The sequence below is a fragment of the Nothobranchius furzeri genome, chromosome 9 (genome assembly GCF_043380555.1).
Source record: "Nothobranchius furzeri strain GRZ-AD chromosome 9, NfurGRZ-RIMD1, whole genome shotgun sequence".
NCBI classification, from domain to species: Eukaryota; Metazoa; Chordata; class Actinopteri; order Cyprinodontiformes; family Nothobranchiidae; genus Nothobranchius; species Nothobranchius furzeri.
Genome location: NC_091749.1, coordinates 34,672,009 through 34,690,180, shown reverse-complemented (window position 1 = coordinate 34,690,180; position 18,172 = coordinate 34,672,009). Strand labels below are relative to the sequence as shown.

The following is an 18,172-nucleotide window of genomic DNA, read 5'->3' as shown; positions in this document are numbered from 1 at the left end:
CCTCTGACTTCATTTGCGTTGCATTGTTGATGTTATATCTCCACAAATAATACACGCCAGAAGGAGTTCTGCCATGTTGTAGAGCTGCTAATGCTTAGCTTCTACCAGCCAAGACGTTCTCTGCTGATTTCTGGATGCTAAAGCAAGAAAAAGGGCCTTCCCCATCGGGAGTCAAGATGGGTGAACAGCTTTTTCCAGGAACTCCTACTCTACTTTTCAGGGGACTTCCATAAACACAAGCCTCTGGCGCTGTTTAAGCTCCTACCTGCATGTCTCTGTTGTATCGATCCATCTCAGCCATTTTGACAGCAGTCTCCCTCTCCAAAGCTTCTAGCTGCTCTCGCATTTTCACACACGTTCCCTTCTTCTCAGTGACGCTCACCTTCAGGGTGGAAATGGTCGACACTAGAAACAGGTGATAAACATGTTACTTCAGTGTTGGAGAGCCATTAACAAGCAAAATCCTTTAAAACATATCTTCACATAAACACACATGCTTCGGTTTTAAGATTTTACTAAATACATTAATAACTCTTCTCACATATAAAGCGCTTAATAATCAAGCTCCATCATATACCAGTGATCTCATTGTTCCATATGTTCCTAACAGAGCACTTTGCTTTCAGACTGAAGGTTAACTAGTGGTTCCTAGAATATGTAAAATAAATAAATAAAGGATGGGAGGCAGATCTTTTAGCTATCAGGCTCCTCTCTTGTGGAACCGGCTCCCAGCTTTAGTCTGTGAGGCAGACACCTAGTCTACTTTTAAGACCAGGCTTAAAACATTTTTATTCGATAGGGTCTATGACTAAATTCTGATGTTAGCCCAGATCTGGATGAGTGGGGGAGTAGAGAGAGGTGGAGTGTATGGTAGAGAATACAGTAGGTAAAGACAGCTCTCCCTTGCCCTGCTTCCAACATGCCTCCATCTAAAAGGCTACGTTATCCAGAGGTATCTCTGTAATTATGCTGCTATAGGCTTAGACTGCTGGAGGACATACTGACCACTTTCCAAACTTGCATTATTTCCTGCTATTTCAGCTGTTAACTTCATTTTCTCTCTAAGTGTTTTTCTCCCCAGAAGAAGCTACAATGATGTTCTGCTGAGCTGTGGTAGCCTCATGGAGGGGGCATCAGCTAGCACACTGCTGCTAACCACTTAAACATTCTCCCTCTCCTGATGATAAAATTTTACTTTCTTTGACATTGAATGTGCTACTACTAGTTCACCTGTTGAACTAATTAAAGACTCACTAGGATAAAGACAATAAAGTTGATCTCTTACTAAATAGATCATAAAGTAAAAGTCCCATTAATTCATCACATACTGGTGAAATTCATCTCCACATTTGACCCATCCCCGTGGGGAGCAGTGAGCTGCAGCTGTGGCTACACTGGAGAACTATGTGGTGGTTTAACCCCCCAGTCCAACCCCTTAAAGCTGAGTGTCAAGCAGGAAGGCATTGAGTCCCATTGTAAAAGTCTTTGGTATGACCCGATCAGGATTTGAACACAAGAGCCATTCCAGTCCCAGAGCAGACACTTTCCCACTAGGCCACTGAGAATTTACTAAGAAATCACAATGTAGCCATAGAAATACTACTTGGTGTGTGTGTGTGGGTGGATGGATGTGGGTGTGTGTCTGCTCTGTCTTCTAGATCCCCAGTGAGTCGTGGCGGATGGCTGCTTATACTGAGCCAGGATCCTCTGGAGGTTCCTTCCTGTTAAAAGGGAGTTTTCCTCTCCACTGTCGCTGCATGCTTGCTTAGTATGAGGATTGCTGTAAAGACACTGACACCAGTCAGTGACTCAATACAATTTGCTGGGTTCCTTATATAGGAAACTTTTTACTGACCGGCTTAATGAACTGAACTGACCTGTATTGGAATGTTTACTTTGTGAAGTGCCTTGAGAGGACTCTAGTCGTGATTTGGCGTTGTATAAATAAACTGAATCAAATTGAATTGAATGTGTTGAACCATCTGCTGGTCAGAACTTGTCATCTTCAGCCTGTTTCCATCTGCCTCTGATTGTAATGTGGTTCCGCCGGACTAACCTGGCAAGTTATTTAGAGCCACATTCTGGAGTTTCTCGGTAAGTCTCTTCTTCTCTGGAGTCAGCTGTGACAACTTCCTCTGGAACTCCTGTCAACAGGAAATGTAAACAAGAAAATTCCTCATTAGAAGAAAAAACAAACATGGCACCTAATTCTAAGCATAAATGAGAAACAGATTCTCAGTAATGAAGCAGCATTAGAAAAATTATTAAAGATGGGCAACACAGACCTCTATCTGCTTATGCAGGGAGTCAATATCCTGTTGGCATGTCTCTTTCCTTTGATTGCTCAGATCCATCTCAGTCTTCTGAAATTTCCTTTTGTTCTGAATGTCGCGCAGCCGATCCGAAATCTGACGCTGTTTGTTACCCTGAGGAGGGACAGAAAAAGATGAGAAGCTAGGTTTACATGCAGCTGGTCAAATGTTTTTTTTCTGTTGAGCGTTGGATCAGAGGCACAAGGGTCTTTTTAGGACTCACCACTGCTTCCAACTCCATTTCCAGACTCCTCTTCTTTGCTTTTAGCTTGATAATATCATCCTGCTCTTGCCTCTTCTTCATTTGCAGCTCTCCTCGTTTCCTCCTCTCAAACTCTTCCTTCTTCTGGCGCTCAAGCTCCCGCCGTTCAGCCTGGAATCAGGGGATGAAGACATGTCCATCAGTGGGAACAATTTAACAGGGAAAACAGATTATGTTTGAGAAGTACCTCTCTTCTTTCTTCTTCTAGCTGTCTCTCCAGTTCTCGCTGTCTCTCTAACTCTTTCTGTCTCTCTAGCTCTTTCTGTCTCTCTAGCTCCCTCTGTCTCTCCAGCTCCCTCTGTCTCTCCAGCTCCCTCTGTCTCTCCAGTTCCCTCTGTCTCTCCAGCTCTTTCTGTCTCTCCAGCTCCCTCTGTCTCTCCAGTTCCCTCTGTCTCTCCAGCTCTTTCTGTCTCTCCAACTCTTTCTGTCTCTCCAGCTCCCTCTGTCTCTCTAGTTCTCTCTGTTGCTCCAGCCTCCTCTTCTCCTCAGCCTCTCGAGCCTCTCTCTCCCTCTTCACTCGCTCTTCTTTCTCTTTCTGAGCACGTTTCTCCAGCTCCCTTCTCTCTGCCTCCAGAAGAGTCAGTCGTCTCCTCTCCAGCTCAGCATTGCCTCGCTCCAGGTTGGCTTTGAACTTATCCTCAAACGTTACTGGTAGCAAAAACAAGGAACACAAATTTAAATGGTCCATGAAACTGCTGATTACTTACATTAGTTTTTGAAAAACATTTTTACAAATGCAAAACAGCATCCTGTATGAGTTAGTAAAACTGACCAATTATACAACAAAAACCAGTATATTTAAAGGTGTGGAACACTCATTTAATCTCTAGTAGGAATGAATGCCTTATAAGGGACACCGGTTTAAAGAACTAGAAGTGAGCCAAATCAGGGTTGAGCTTCAAACAGCAGAATTTAGAGCCTTACTTCCTGATATTTGGACATCTCACCTCTGACTGGCTAAGAGTAACGCAACTCCACCACTGAGTCAGTTTGCTTTCCATTGTTGATGTTTCATCTCCACAAATAACACAAGCCTGAAGGAGTTCTGCTGTGTGGTGAAGTTGCTATTGCTAACAGTTAGCTTCTACCAGTGGCATAGCACATCTTAATTCTGTATCATAACATGTTTCAATTGTGCCTGTGAACCACAACTGCACTCCGAGCTTCAGGACTCTGGACTGCGAACGCAAGATATTTTCCGTATTTGACCATTTTCAATGGTGACGGAGAAATCTGATGGTGGTCTGTCATTTTGACAGACTGTAATTAAGACACCAGTCTCATGCATTGTAAACATCACAAAGAGAGAACATCATGGAAGTAACAAATCAATCAAGAAAAGATTCCTATCAGAGCATCAGAGCATTATTATATTATTATATTAGCACACTGGGACAGCATTCTCAACATATCATGCTAATAACAGCGTGCTTCAGATCTGGAGTTCAGAGTGCATCTGTCAAAGGTTTCAAACACGTTCCAGCGGAACCACGACCCATGGTCATAGTGACTGGAGCGACCTTCGCTCTCATGTCACTGTACCACACACACACACACACACTGATCCAATAAGAGCACACGCTGTGCCAACTCTGGTGCTGTGCTATCAGACTGAAGGCAGAGATCAGCACTGCCTCCTCTGCGATTTAAGCATAAAAGAGGTTTTATAACATTTTTCATTCAAGGTTCAATTAAAATGTTTACTTCAATTTTGGGATCATGTCCACTCCACAGCAGTCAGTGCCTCGTCAGGAACCTCACCGCAACTCATGTTACTGCAGGAGATTTGTTATTCCAGTCTGTGTGGCAGCGGATCGCGGAGTCAGCCAGAGCATAAAACAGCAATACTTCTGTCTGAGGTGATCAGTTCAGATTAACACAGAGCAGAAGGAAGGTGAGAGGGTGTGTTCTGGCCGCAAGTGGAATCGTTAAATTGTTTTGTTTACCGAGTAACTCTAAATATTATTGATAATAAGATTAAATAAAAATGTAATGGTGCTGAATATTTATTAATTATTTCAAATAGGAAAGTGATGGAAAAAAAGCTGCTCATGACCAGTTTTTTTAACCCTGCGTTTAGAATGATGGGGAAACAAAGTCTAGCACAACCTCTGAGATATCTATTATACCCATCTATACTTTTAAATTTGGTTCTGTTTCATTTCATTGTATGATGGCCTTAAAGGACACCCCTCCAAAAGAAAATAAATGTACATATAATTTTCTTAAGGAAGCCATTTGAGTGACAGCCTTTCCCGTAGTGATGGATTAGTCCATTATTAAGTGACAGTGTGTTGTAGATCTGTCAGGTTTTCCAAATCCTTGAGTTTCACCGTCTGTTTACTATCAGAAGCCAACGCAAGGAGATAGGTGTAGGAGACTATTTTCATATTCACCCTTCATGACAAACTCAGAGTGACCGATTATAGTCAGATTTACAATTTAAAAGATGGTTTTTCAGTGATCCACACCTTTAACATCTGCACAGCTTTGATTTAAAGCAGCGAGTAAACAAGGTGCAGCATTGAAACTACTGACTGTTGGATTTCGCTTTCTGTGGAGGATCCAAGTCGAAGTCATCAATCATAGCTCCATAGAAGGAGGAGCTGGAGCCGTTCACTAAACTCCTGCAAAAACAGAGATATAAAGAATTATTATTCCACCAATGCATCAGTGTAGTCCATAATTAAGGGATGTGATTAATAAATAATGGGTGCTTAATAAAGTTTCTACCTGTGTGAGGGTGGTACCAACTCAGCTGGCAGCAACAGTGGCAGCGTTTGTCCGCTCTTTGCCAAATCCACAAGATGCATTGCCAGAATAAACTCCTCTGCTTTCAGCTTGCCATCCTTATCGATGTCAGATAAAGTCCTGCAGGAAATATTTTTTTACTTTTTTAACGTGATGAAGGAGCCATTTCTACCCTAACAGCTGTTTCCTTTTGACACAGTGCCAGTGTGCATGAAACAGCCTCAAGGTCATGCATTCGCTTCCAAACTGTTTACATTGCAGCATGAAGACAGAAGAAAGAAGAATGAACTCTTTTCTTTTAATTAATCAAAGAGCTCTATTTTAATAAAGCTAAACCATCAGTCAATATAATGAGGTGTGACTGACCTGTGAAATTAAAATATTAATTATTTTATTATGATCTTAGAAATGAAGTAATGTAACTTTAAGTGTTCCAACAGGACTCATTTCATGTAGTGTTAAAAAGACATAACGCATTCTTTCACTGATCCAATCAGAATTTTACAGATCTGATGGAGGCGTACTTCTGACGGTGTTTGGTAACTTTCATTCGACAATAAACCATAACATCCGAGGTATAAAACAGATGCCACTTCAGCTCTAACGCAGTTCAAAGTGTTCCAGAGCAAGCGTCGGAGTGGCCAATCCAACCTCTAACTCTTCAACCGAAAGAACCTCGACAAGCTGAGAAAATCCAGTCGCTATAACAACAAGCAACAACAACAGCTCCTTTCAGAATAAAAGCTCCACCGACCCAGGCTGGGTCTGAACAGACGCCAAGAAAAGAGTCGTGTGCCGGAGGTAACTCGAGACGGGTCTGGTCGGAACCGCGGCCCTTCTACCAGCTCGGTGTCCAGAGAGGATCCGCTTGGGCCTCGACATTCCTGATCTCACCAGAGGACTTCCACAAGGCAAGCAGACTAGCTTGATGGTGTCTCGTGCGGTTCTGAAACTACCCCAAGCTTTTTCCAAACCAACATCTTCAGTTCCCATCAGAACTAATCGCTTCTTCAGATTTGCTGGTTCTGATTACATCACACGTCATCCATTCACCGTCTCATCCATTTTTAGTCACACTATACACTTAGTTCTGAAATAAGCCTAGTTTAATCGTTAGTAATAAAATTCTTAACTTTTAAACTTGACTCTCTTTATTCTGTTGTCTCTGAGTGAATACATAACGGTTACATAATCTCTGCATTAAAAAGATCCGATCTTCTGGTTTAAATAACCCCCGATCCGTGAGGCAGATTTCATATTTCCTATGGAATCCCACGCCTTATGGTTCATTAAATAAAATGTAAGAACCTCTCATTTTTCCCTTACACTTTACTGGAATTATCACCTTTAAACGCTGTGACATTTTCTACAGAAATGAAAACTGCTTGTGCCATTCATTTAGTTAATGCTAGAATAAAAGTTCTCACCAGATGGATGCCAGCTGCGTCTGTGTTAGCATTGTTGTTGCCATGGCGTTTCTCACCTGCTGACCTACAACAACGGATGATGCATGTCAGATGTAGGAATGACAGAGATTCAATGAGTGGGAGATGACCCCAGTCATTTTGAGCCTCATATCTTTTAAAAAAAGTCACAAACTGGAAAAAATAAAATCATATTGTTTATATAGTTCTTTTCCACATAGTCAAAAAAACATTTACAAGTTTGACTACAGGACTGAGTGAGAGAGCATGTGTTAACGTGCTAAAGTTAATTCCCTAAATTTTAGATTAACTGAACAGGTCAGATCAGGCTGTTAGAACAAGAACATGAATGCACATATGACAGTGAGTGTGTGTGGTGAGAAATCTCTCCAGTGTTTGAACACAGCCTGTAACACACGGCCACCGAGAGCAGCTGCTGCTCAGTTCTGCAGATTTCTATGTTTTGTCTAACACTGTGCATGAATGCAAACAGAGGGAAGCGCCGCGTACCTGTGAGGAATCCAGTCATCTGTTTGTCAAGGATGTTGAACTGCTGCCTGTATTTCAGTCTTGATGCATGAGGAACTGCCCAGTCGCTGGGAACAGCAGCCGCCATCACAGACGGAGACGAAGAGGAGCTGTAAGTCGCAACAAGTTATAGGATTTAGCACAATAGGAGGTCAACAAAACAAGCAAGGTGGTTGCTGGGCATTGCGTGTGTGTGTGTGTGCGTGTGTGTGTGTGTACCTGAGAGATGCGAGCTCCAGTAGTGGTGAGGGAGTGTTTATAGCTGCAGATGAGGAGAGCCCAGCTGGAGATGCGTAGGAGGTTGCAGACTGAGGGAGACCTAGGAGAGCCATACAGACGTATAAAGACAGATCTCCACTTTAGTAACAACCATGAAAGCTGAGTTTTATTATTATGGTTTCCACAATTTTCATTGAGATGAAAGAAAACCTGAAAGGTTTTCAATGCCACAAACAGACAATCTCATGTTTTATGAATCTAAAGTTTTCATGTGAAAACTGCTTTTAACTTGAAATTTGAAATAAAAAATACAAAAAAAGGGTTTGCTTCTGCTTGGCTCAAATAGCAGAGCAAAGAAAATGCAGTGTGCACGCTGCAGAAAGAAAAACAAATGCTAATTTTTTTTAAAGCACATTAAAAGCCTGTAGTGACTGAGTCAGGTGTGGTCTGAGTTTAGCTGAACTCGTCATCCACCCTACATTGTTCTTATTCTGCAAACAGGTTTTTTCACATTTTAGTGAAATAAAATTTCCTATTATTGCTGCAATTTCCTCCAAAATCCAGAGGTGTTAAATTACTGAAAGAATGACGTGCAGCTTCAGTGTTTTTGTTTTCTCTCAGATCAACGATAAAAAGGAAATAAGGTAAAAATGAGAATAGCATACCAGTAGTCATTGGTTGGAGAAGTCCCATGGTGCCATTTGACAGTGAACTGTTATCCATAGTGGGCATGAGGGGCATGACGGGGGCTGAGGCTATGAGGGGGGCAAGCCCTCCTGTAACACCCATTGGGGTGAGACCTGTCATCGATGTCAAAGGTGAGAGACCGGGAGATGTTACAGACATGGGAGTCAGCATGGCTAGGTTTGATCCAGGCATCATGTGAACTGAGCCGATGCCTAAAACAGAAACATATAAGTTTAAATTAAAACATTAAAGAAAGATCACAACTATAAAAAAGTGCCCAGCTGAATGACAGCAGTGAAACTGTACCGTAAACAGAGCCGACCATGGCTGAGGTGGGAGCAGGCACTGGAGGCTGTTTCATGATGATTGGCAGTGCTGAGGGAAGTGGTGTACCCTGAAGTTTTAACTTTATGAGCTTCATAGCGATAGAAAACTCCAACCTGTCCATCTTCCCATCCTTGTTCATGTCAGCCAGAGCCCTGAGGAAAAGCCAAGAGAGCAGCGCAAAGAACCTGAGCTTCAAGATGGCTGTGGAATCATCCCATCAGTTATAAATGTGCCAGTTCATGAGTAATTGTGTGACTTGTACCATATCTCAGCCAAAACAGAGGCAGGCAGGCCAGACTGGAGGAAAAACTTCCTCGCCTGCTCTCCTGCAGACGAAGAAAGAAGGAAGCTTTAACTATAAAACCTTTAGATCCAAGAGTTTCCCTCTTTAGTGTGGGAATGAAATCTGCATTGTGAAACTAACTGGCAGGACACACAGGTACCATTAAGCTCCACCTGCCAGTGTGTGCATGTGTGTGTGTGTGTGTACCTGAGACGTTGCCCATCGAAGGCGACAGGGTGTCAAACTTCTGATCATGCTTTACCCTCTCCTCAGGAGAGATGGCCCATATACTTGTGCCTGAGGGTTGTCAATAAAATGAAAACAATGGTTAGATATTGTTTGTTACCATGGAAACCCTTTTGGCTAAACCCTTACTGGGTTTTTAGGTCTAGAGTAAATTAGAACATCAAAACGTGATCAGACTAACAGATAAATAATTTCAATCATTTGAAAATAGGACTTTAAAAAAGTTAAAATGTCCACAGAGACGCACAGTAGATGAGGTGGGAGTTTGAGGAAAGCCTGTTAGGAGTAGCGAATGAACCGGAATAATGGCAAAGTGGTAATGAAGCTTGATTTTGCAAGAAGGCAGAACAGGCTCAAATGCTCCATGGAAAACTAATCAAATTAAATAAAGTCAGGATAAAAAAATAGAGCTCCTGCATCCTTTAAACTGGCATAAAGAAGTGACTTCAGCAAAGCAACCAAAACAAAACCTCTCTTTATCCCTGCCAGTCAACACATGCTCTTGTTTATACTCGCACGCATGCACGCACACAGCAATGGTCTTACCATTCATGTTTGCACGTGGAGAAGTCCCAGTGACGTCCCTAGCTTCTGCTCACAGCCATCTGCAAAACACAAAGTCACAATTGATGTTGCAGCTGATGGTGGCGTCACTGAGGGAGGGCGAGTGAAGGGAGAGACAGGCACATACACACAGAGGCAGATCAGAGAGAAAGAGACAGATTGTGATCAGTCAGCAGTCAGAGAGCTTCTCCACATCTCTTTACTCAGGAGTTGATGGGCCTCTGAAACCTTACAGTTTGATCTAAACTCTCTCTGAACAGACCGGAGTAACAAACACAACAAAAACAAGGGCTCAGTGTACATTTTAATAATACATTATTACAAAAACTACCACCTCCAGTATTTGGCAGACACCCTCTTATTCATTGATTCTTCCAATTATGATAACACGATCTACCTTGTTAGTTTCAGGAAATACAGTTTCTGCTAACAAGAGCGACTCATTTTAGACTTTTCACGCCAGAGAGAGCGGAAACACTTTATTTTTAATCCTAGTTTGGCAAAACATCATCAATGCACCAGGCTTCATCAGCTGATGATTTTAATTCATAAAAGCAAAACAGGCTGTGATGTGACAGGTGACAGTAAGAAGAGCCTAATCTTGGTTTCATGTGTTTAAATACATCTTCGCATTCATCAATAAACCTAAACCTTCATGTTTTGGGGCTTAGGGAGAAAACCCAAGCATGCGCAAGGAGAAAATGCTAACTCCAATGGCTGGGATTCAAACCTGCGACCTTGTTGGTAAAAATAAATGAGCATGCTAGCATTAATGATGCTGTGTTGGTACTGGCAGAGCTGTACAATTATTGACTAATGATTGAGATGGCTATGAGGAGCTTGTAGCTGGTCATAACATGTTCTTGGCTGTGTACACAGAGTTAATGAACCTTTCATGGGATCCTTGTTGACAAAAGATCCTCTCATTGTATTCGACTGCTAGCATGTTCGTTCACAGGTCTCATTTCTAACTGAAGCATCGTATTGTTCGACTAAAACAAACCAGAAAAGCTTCTGATTCAGATTTCAAACACTTTAAGCTGTAAAATTACCAAAACCGTTGGTTTAAACGTGAAAAGTTAAACAGAGGGAATGCAACATGAAACTGAAAACAAGATCTTTAGGTATTCTGTGACTCCACACTGGAGACGCCACATAGGACCCTCACATTGTTTCAGCCACTTTAGAGTTCCTTTCACTGAACGCAGGCCAAACACCTGCTTCCTCTGAGATCATCTGTCAGCCGTCAGCCACCGGGACTCATGGGAAAAGGTGGATGAGGAAAAGTTGGAAATAAATTCCAATCTATCTGCTCAATACTTCCTGCTTGGTGCCACACAAATGGAACCACTTCCTTATTACACATTAGTCAACTTAAGGAGACTGTGGATTTTAGAAGGGGAAAAGTTCAGATTTTCCAGGAAATTTATTCATTTTGGAGTTACAGTTGATTTGTGGGAGAGCAGAAGTGATCTTCAGCCCTGATCTTTGATTTAGCCGCTGCTGATTATTCTGTAGAGGAACAAAAATAGTGTGGCCTGATCAGAGAATTTCAAGGGAGAGTTATGGTCTTCCATCTGTCACTCTTCATCCCCCCCCCCCCCCCCCCCCCCCGTTCACCCTTCTCCAAATCAAATCTATCATTCCCTTCTTTTGTTTCTGGTCTTTTATTCTGCACTTTTTCCACTTTTACTAATTATTTGAGCAACAAAATTTACCAATATGATGCTTGAAAGACAACACAGGATTTATTATGCCATTTATTTTAGCTTCCTATTGTTTGAAAAGTTTTGCAATGCAAATGTCCTCTTGTTGTGAGGAGGCAAAACCCTACAGAGACCGGAATCAGCTGGAAAAACAAAAGAACCTAAAAACAAATATTATCATTGATTATTTTGTGGATTTAATATCTCAATTATAGTTAATGAAACACGAGCGCCAGAGCTTTTTTTCTACAGAGATTGACTCAGAAGGTATTCATTTAGACTAGAGACCGCGGCAAATGCATTGAAACAAACCAAGTGATACTGTTATTTAAACAATAAAAAAGCAGTCATCATCAAATGTGAGTTTGCTCTGCAGCCTCATCTGTCTCTGATAACGTGCTGGGAAAACAGGGTTACATTCTCAGGAATTACTAGAGGTTTTTTTTCCCCCATGCTGAGAACAAGGTAGCTGTCTGCTACACGAGTAAACAAGCAACTGCTCGTCCACAGTTCATGCATGAAAAAGGCTTTAGGATGATCAGTCTGAAGCTTGGACGTCAAACATCCCTTCAGAGCTGCTATTATAGGATCCGTGTTTGGAAATGTAACCTCTGGTAATGTTACACTGCAGGCATTTTAATGAATTAATCAAAGATAGCAGCAGACTGTCTGCTTTAAGGTTTAGCGTTTCAAGAGCTAGACGGCTTCCTGACCCACCGAACAAATGACTTCAGTGGAATACTCAACCTCATACAAATGCTTTATGAATTCACCCAGCACGCACAAACGCATGCATGCATGTGCACGCAAACACATGCACAAGCAGGCCTTGAGTTGCTGAAATGATACCGCAGACACTCTATTTGCAGAAGACTCCAGTGTGACGAACCCACTGCTGTTAAATGTGGCATCCCTTGCTGGAGCTACACATATCAAAACTAACTTTGGTCTTCACCAGTAAGATTCTAAAAAGTACGAACAATAAACAAGATAAATTTACATTTTCTTCCTTTACATAAATCTTTGAATAACATCTTGAGCAACTTTAATGAATCACTGCATCATCTACAACCCTTGTGTTCTTGTGACTTAAATCCCTGGATCGATAGAGAAAGTCCAGCACTAATACTTTATTAGCTTACATCACATGGACCTCACCAGGTTCTCACTGACCAACATGCTGGCTACACAACACCACATTAGATATGTTTTCCTACTTTCTAAGGTTTCTATCCATGTCGATTAAACATAAAATCTTGCACCTGCAGACACACACCTCACCCTCCCATTACTGCTGTCACAGTTCAGCACATGAATAGGAATATGAATCATACTGGCTCTCATGTCAGTGGTGAAACTATTCTTGCACAAACGTGCAGAGGTGGTGGTGTGGGGGGACATTTAAGCATTACTTAAAATTAATCTCAACAGAAAATGGATTATGTCAAAACGGATTGTCTTTTTTATGAATAATGGAAAAACAATATTTTTTATATAAAATGCATTGTTCTGTGGATTTTACTTAGGGGTGAAATTTTAAATAAGCCCTTGATGTAAAAGTGCAAAAAGAAAAATAACTGCTAGTCACACAGGAGAATCACAGACAGACGATCTATTAACATGTGCCAGTACTTTGCTGAGTTACCACAAACCGGTGTGTTGATGTAACACTCTTTCTCAGGATATGGTCTCAGACTTCAGGTTTGATGTGATTTTGAAAGTCAAACCACACCTGTTTCAGTTTTGCTTCTGCTGTGAGGATGTACTGGGAGTGGGACACAGCCAGCTTACACGCACACACACACACACACACCACTGGGAAAGTTGGACTAATAGCTTTTCTGGCTGTGCTGATAGCTGCTTTGGTAAAAACCTGGGGAATCTTACCATCTAGGAGTGCATCCATTAGTCTGTTTTTTTGTTTTCACAAAAAGCCTCTATCACATTGCACACTTAGATGTAAAGAAAAAGACTAAAAACGCACAGATGTGGGGAAAAAAAATACAAGTTTTTTTTGTCTCTCTTGATGTAATTTCTTCATTACGAAACTTGTTTTTAAAACTTTATCTTTTCTGTTTATTTTATCTACAGTAAAAATCGTCCAAAGCCAGCTGTCCCCTCTAGCCTGCCGACATCCTCACTGTGCTCACAAACAAACCCTGTCTGCCAAGCTAGCTAGCTTGATATTCAGCCACCTCTCACACTGGTGTCACAACAATGACATCAACTCCAACCACAATCCTGCCTCCGCTGGACGACTTTTCTTCCTCTCTGTGTTGGTTTCATCTAATCAATGAGACTTTCTGCCACAACACGCCTGCTTTAACCATCCGGTCCTCCTATAGTTCTTCAAAAACCAGATTAGAGTGTTTAGACTAGATTTGAATCATTATGGGTTTTGTTTCTTTAAGAGGCATGGCATGCCTCTCCCTCTTTTTGCTAGCTTCTTTGACCCACCCTGATTTATGCACACATTAACATTGGAGAAAATACTTGACCTTTTAAACCATCTCAATCCAGTTGTTCGTTAGCAAAATCAAAGCAGAAGATCTTTTTATTTTAATGACAAGAGTAATTGGAGAAAAGGATTAGAATTGACTAAACCGTCATTGATACAGTTAGTACAAAAAGAGCAGTGAAGAAGAAACAGCATGTACAACATTTCTGAGCAGCATTTGTGCCTTTTAACCAGCATTTGTGGCTAGGCAAACGCTGAATGTCAGAAACAAGACAAGCATAAACCAAGGAGCATTTATATCAGCTGATCAGTGATCACTGCACCATCAACTGCCTGAATTTGTCATGGATTTTCCCAAAAGTACAAAAAAAAGAGCAATTGAACTTCCCTGCAGACACATTAACATAAACAGGTTTCTACAATATCAAAAGAACATATTTACTAAAATGCTCTTACTGGTTATTGTCTAGCCAAAACTGCACCACTTAGAGGATAAGTAGCAGCGATGATTACTTCTTTGTTTTGATCCATAAACAAGTGTTGTACATGGAGTTGCTTTCATATTGTGCCTTAGTATTAAATTATTCTTTTTTTATTTTTTCTGTAGCTAGGTCACACGACTTATGCAACTAGCATTTAGCTATAATCCATCATGTTTACAAATATGTACGTCATGTTTGGTTCATTAACCTGTACTGCCCCAATCAAATCAACATTTAAATAAATAAATTACTGCTTTATTAAAAAAAGTTCATTATAACTTGTAAAATTTAATTATACAGAAAACTCATGAGCTGCATGGTGGTGCATTTGGAATCACTGAGGCTTCACAGTGAGAAGGACACAGGTTCAAACCCCAACTGTGGCCATTTTGCATGTTGTTAGCGTGTTCTCGCCACGGATGTGTGGATTTTTTTCGGGTTTTCCAGTTACCTCCCACAGACTTAAACATGCATATTACGTAAATTGGTTACTCTAAACCAGGGCTATTCAAGTTCAGGCCTCAAGGGCTGGTATCCAGCAAGTTTTAGTGGTTTCTCTGGTCCAACACAGTAGATTGAGTGGTTGAGTCACCTGTGCAGCAGCTCATCAGGCTCTGCAAAAGCCTGTTAATCACCTGCTGAATGAAATCAGATGTGCTGAAGCAGGGTTAAAACTAAAACATGCTGGATACCGGCCCTCGAGGCCCGGAATTGAATAGCCCTAGGTCTAAACTGTGTCTAGGTCAAAGTGTGTGACCTTTGTGGACTAGAGACCTGTCCTCAACTCAACCTTAATCTGTATAGCGCCTTACAGACATGAAACATGGCACCAAGGCGCTCCACAGACAAAATAAAATCCAATAAAAACAGAAGCATATAATTTATATAATAAAACTAACAATTAGAGTCATAAAAGCAGGTTTTCAATCTTTTTTTAAAAACTGCCACAGAAGTAGAAGTCCTTATGGACAGAGGAAGTTCCTTCCAAAACTTCGGGCCTACCACTGAAAAGTCTTTATCCCCTCTCATCTTCAGACGTGATCTAAGGACAGAAAGCAGCAACAAGTGTCCGAGCCAGGCAATGTGGCCATAATAGGGATACCAAGTAAGGCAGCGCCAATCAATTTATAGCTTTGAAGACCAATAAATGAAGTTTAAAACGAATTCTAAAAACAACAAGTAACCAATGTAACTTAGCCAAAATTGGGGTAACATGGTGAAACTCCCACCTTCCCTCTAAAAACTTGGCAGCTGCATTTTACACAAGCTGCATCCTGTCTACAGTACCCTGACTTGCACCAAATAGGACTGAAATACATTAGTCCAGGTATGCAGTGATGAAAGCAACTACCACCTTGAGATCACATGTGACAGGAGCAGTTTCACCTGGGACAATCTTAGCAAATGATGAAAGGAGGAAGAAACCACACTATTAATGTGGCCATCAAAACAAAAGGTATTATCCATCTTCACCCCAAGTCCTGCGTGTCCTCTGCCTCTCACCTGATGGCCACAGAAGATAAAACACCAGCTCCATGCAGCTCTACTGAGGATTAGGAGGTTAAAATGATAAATGACTGAGTGAAAACTCTATAAATGAGAGCTGCACCGTTTCTGGTATGGAGGGTTGAGCTTGAGTCTACCGATATCACTTTCATTTGTCAGGATCTGATTTATCGCAGAGAATAAAAAATACCATACATAAAGAAAAATCAAATCAACTTGAAGCTCAAAGTAAAACTTTTAGCAATGGCAAAAAGCTTAGCAATGGTGAGTTTACAAACAATACAATTATTACCAATGAAATCAATCATGCTGAAGTTTTGGATGCACCTCTACTATATATATATATATATATATATATATATATATATATATATATACACAATATATACAGTGGAAAAACAACAGAAGACAGCTGTTTTGGTTGATGTAACAATATGATGGCAACATCAGAAAACTCAGAAAAAAGGAACACGAGAAACTAAAGAAATACTCGGGCCTCAAAGAAGAACTTGAGAAAGCCTGAAGCGTGAAGACATCAGAGGGCACTCGGGACAGTAACCCCCAAACTTGAGCAGTGGCTAAAGCAGATCCCAGGAAAAAGTCCAGAAAAATGCAGTTCTATGATTCCCGGGTCCCTAAACATGAAAGTGCTAAGTGGTACACAAAATTAAAATTCAAGAGATGGTCAAGAGATCCTTCCTGCCAACAGCCATTGTAATATACAATAACTCTTTGATGACTTGATTATTATAATTATTATTCTGAGCTACTACAGCAATTTCCCTCTGGAATTAATAAAGTAGTTTTGAATTGAATTGAAGTCAATGTTCAAAACTGATTCGGCCTAGGCAAGTTGTGGCTCCATTGTTTAACAGTGTGATATTTTAGCATGCAAACAAGCACAAAAACATCTAGATTTCTGCCATCAGCTGATCACAAACTCTACAAATCAGCATCGGTAACAGAAAAACCCATATTGATGGATCTCTAATAATTAGTTGTAGTAATGGTGACTGTGATTTCACTGCAGAAAAAACAAGATGTTTTTGCCTAAATCTTGCGCAAGTTTTAATGATGCTGCTCATCTATTTCTGGCATGATGGTCTCTCTTTAGACAATTGAGACCAACAATGAGACCAGCCCACACACCAAGAAATCAGACCAGAAAGTGAACAGTCACTGCACAATGAGCAGTCTGAGACAGCCCAGCAGCTTGTGTGTTTCTGCAGATGAACTGATAGTTACATTCTGTGATCACTTGTCACCTCTCACCGAGACCTGCCCGCAACCTGTTCAACTAGTTTGGAGCTGAGAGGAATTCGTGAGACTTTCCGGTGTTACAGCAAAATCTGTAATACCGCGAAATCTGCCTTTGCGAACACCCCAGCAACAGACTGACCTTAATGAAGAACCTACTGACACCGAACCGGTCCATAAACAACCAACCAACCACCTAGCTAGCTAACCTAACGACGGTGCTTGTTTTTGGGATCCGCGGAGGAGCATCACCACCCCTTCCTCTGCTGCTTCACTTTGCCTCTCAGCTCTGGAGCCAAAATCAAAACAACAACAAAACAAACCACAAAGAAAGCTAAAATAGTACAATTCAACATTTAGAATGTGTAAAAAAAGTCACCATTAAACTTACAATTAGCTTGGATAAGCAGTTTTGCCTGAGTGCTCTCTGTCCTCCAGCGGTCACAAAACTCCAACTTCCGAACTTCCCAACAGAAATGACCTTCCGCGGCTTCTGGACAGTTCCTCCGGCACACCGTCGAGTTTGTTATCCGCAAAGAGCCGCAGTTTATCGGACAAATGCTGATTTTGAGCCACGGGAGTTAATGGTAGGACCTGTTGCTGACAGCTCGGAGTGTCACACCAACAACATGGCTGACGACGAGTGATCAACTGGAGGCTCAGTTACGTCCGTCCGGCACTGGAGTAAAGCCAGCCTCCACTCGCCGATTCACGGTAAAGTGAGCCCTCACTTGATTTTGCTAGGCGCACGCGTTCACAGCTTTACGGTAAAAGCTCTGGCCACAGTTTTTCAAAATAAAAGCACACATCAGAAACTTAATTTCTGACTGACTGTTTAAAAAAACTTACAAAATGGAATTCAAAAGTGATAAAATTATATTTAGCCATTTTAGCCAGTTTTTCAAAATAAAAGACCATTTCAGAAACTTCTTTTCTGACTGATTTTTTTTATTTTAAAAATGGAATTCAAATGGTACCAAATTATAGTTATATAATATGATTTATTCCATTTTTCAAAATGGAAGCCCATATCAGAAACCTATTTTCTGATTGATTATTTGAAAAAAGAATTAAAAAATTGAATTCAAAGTTACCACATTATAGTTGTATCGCCCTTTTAACCACTGTTTTTCCCAAATAAAAGCCCATCTCAGAAACGT

General features: G+C 41.1%; 1 protein-coding gene across 1 annotated transcript in view; it reads right to left on the bottom strand.

Moving 5' to 3' along the window:
• The window catches only part of itsn2b (intersectin 2b), a 32,507-nt gene extending 14,894 nt beyond the window's left edge, over positions 1–17,613 (bottom strand). The window contains exons 1-16 of the mRNA XM_054732634.2: positions 17,404–17,613; positions 9,586–9,644; positions 9,001–9,090; positions 8,773–8,836; positions 8,490–8,662; positions 8,162–8,395; positions 7,497–7,596; positions 7,260–7,387; positions 6,753–6,816; positions 5,308–5,445; positions 5,113–5,201; positions 2,762–3,222; positions 2,536–2,685; positions 2,286–2,426; positions 2,057–2,144; positions 266–405 (exon numbers count right to left, since the gene is read on the bottom strand). Of these exons, the coding sequence (XP_054588609.2) occupies positions 266–405; positions 2,057–2,144; positions 2,286–2,426; positions 2,536–2,685; positions 2,762–3,222; positions 5,113–5,201; positions 5,308–5,445; positions 6,753–6,816; positions 7,260–7,387; positions 7,497–7,596; positions 8,162–8,395; positions 8,490–8,662; positions 8,773–8,836; positions 9,001–9,090; positions 9,586–9,592 (2,067 nt within the window). The 5' untranslated portion in view covers positions 9,593–9,644; positions 17,404–17,613. The remainder of the gene's footprint in view (positions 1–265; positions 406–2,056; positions 2,145–2,285; positions 2,427–2,535; positions 2,686–2,761; positions 3,223–5,112; positions 5,202–5,307; positions 5,446–6,752; positions 6,817–7,259; positions 7,388–7,496; positions 7,597–8,161; positions 8,396–8,489; positions 8,663–8,772; positions 8,837–9,000; positions 9,091–9,585; positions 9,645–17,403) is intronic.
• Positions 17,614–18,172: the final 559 nt, after the last annotated feature.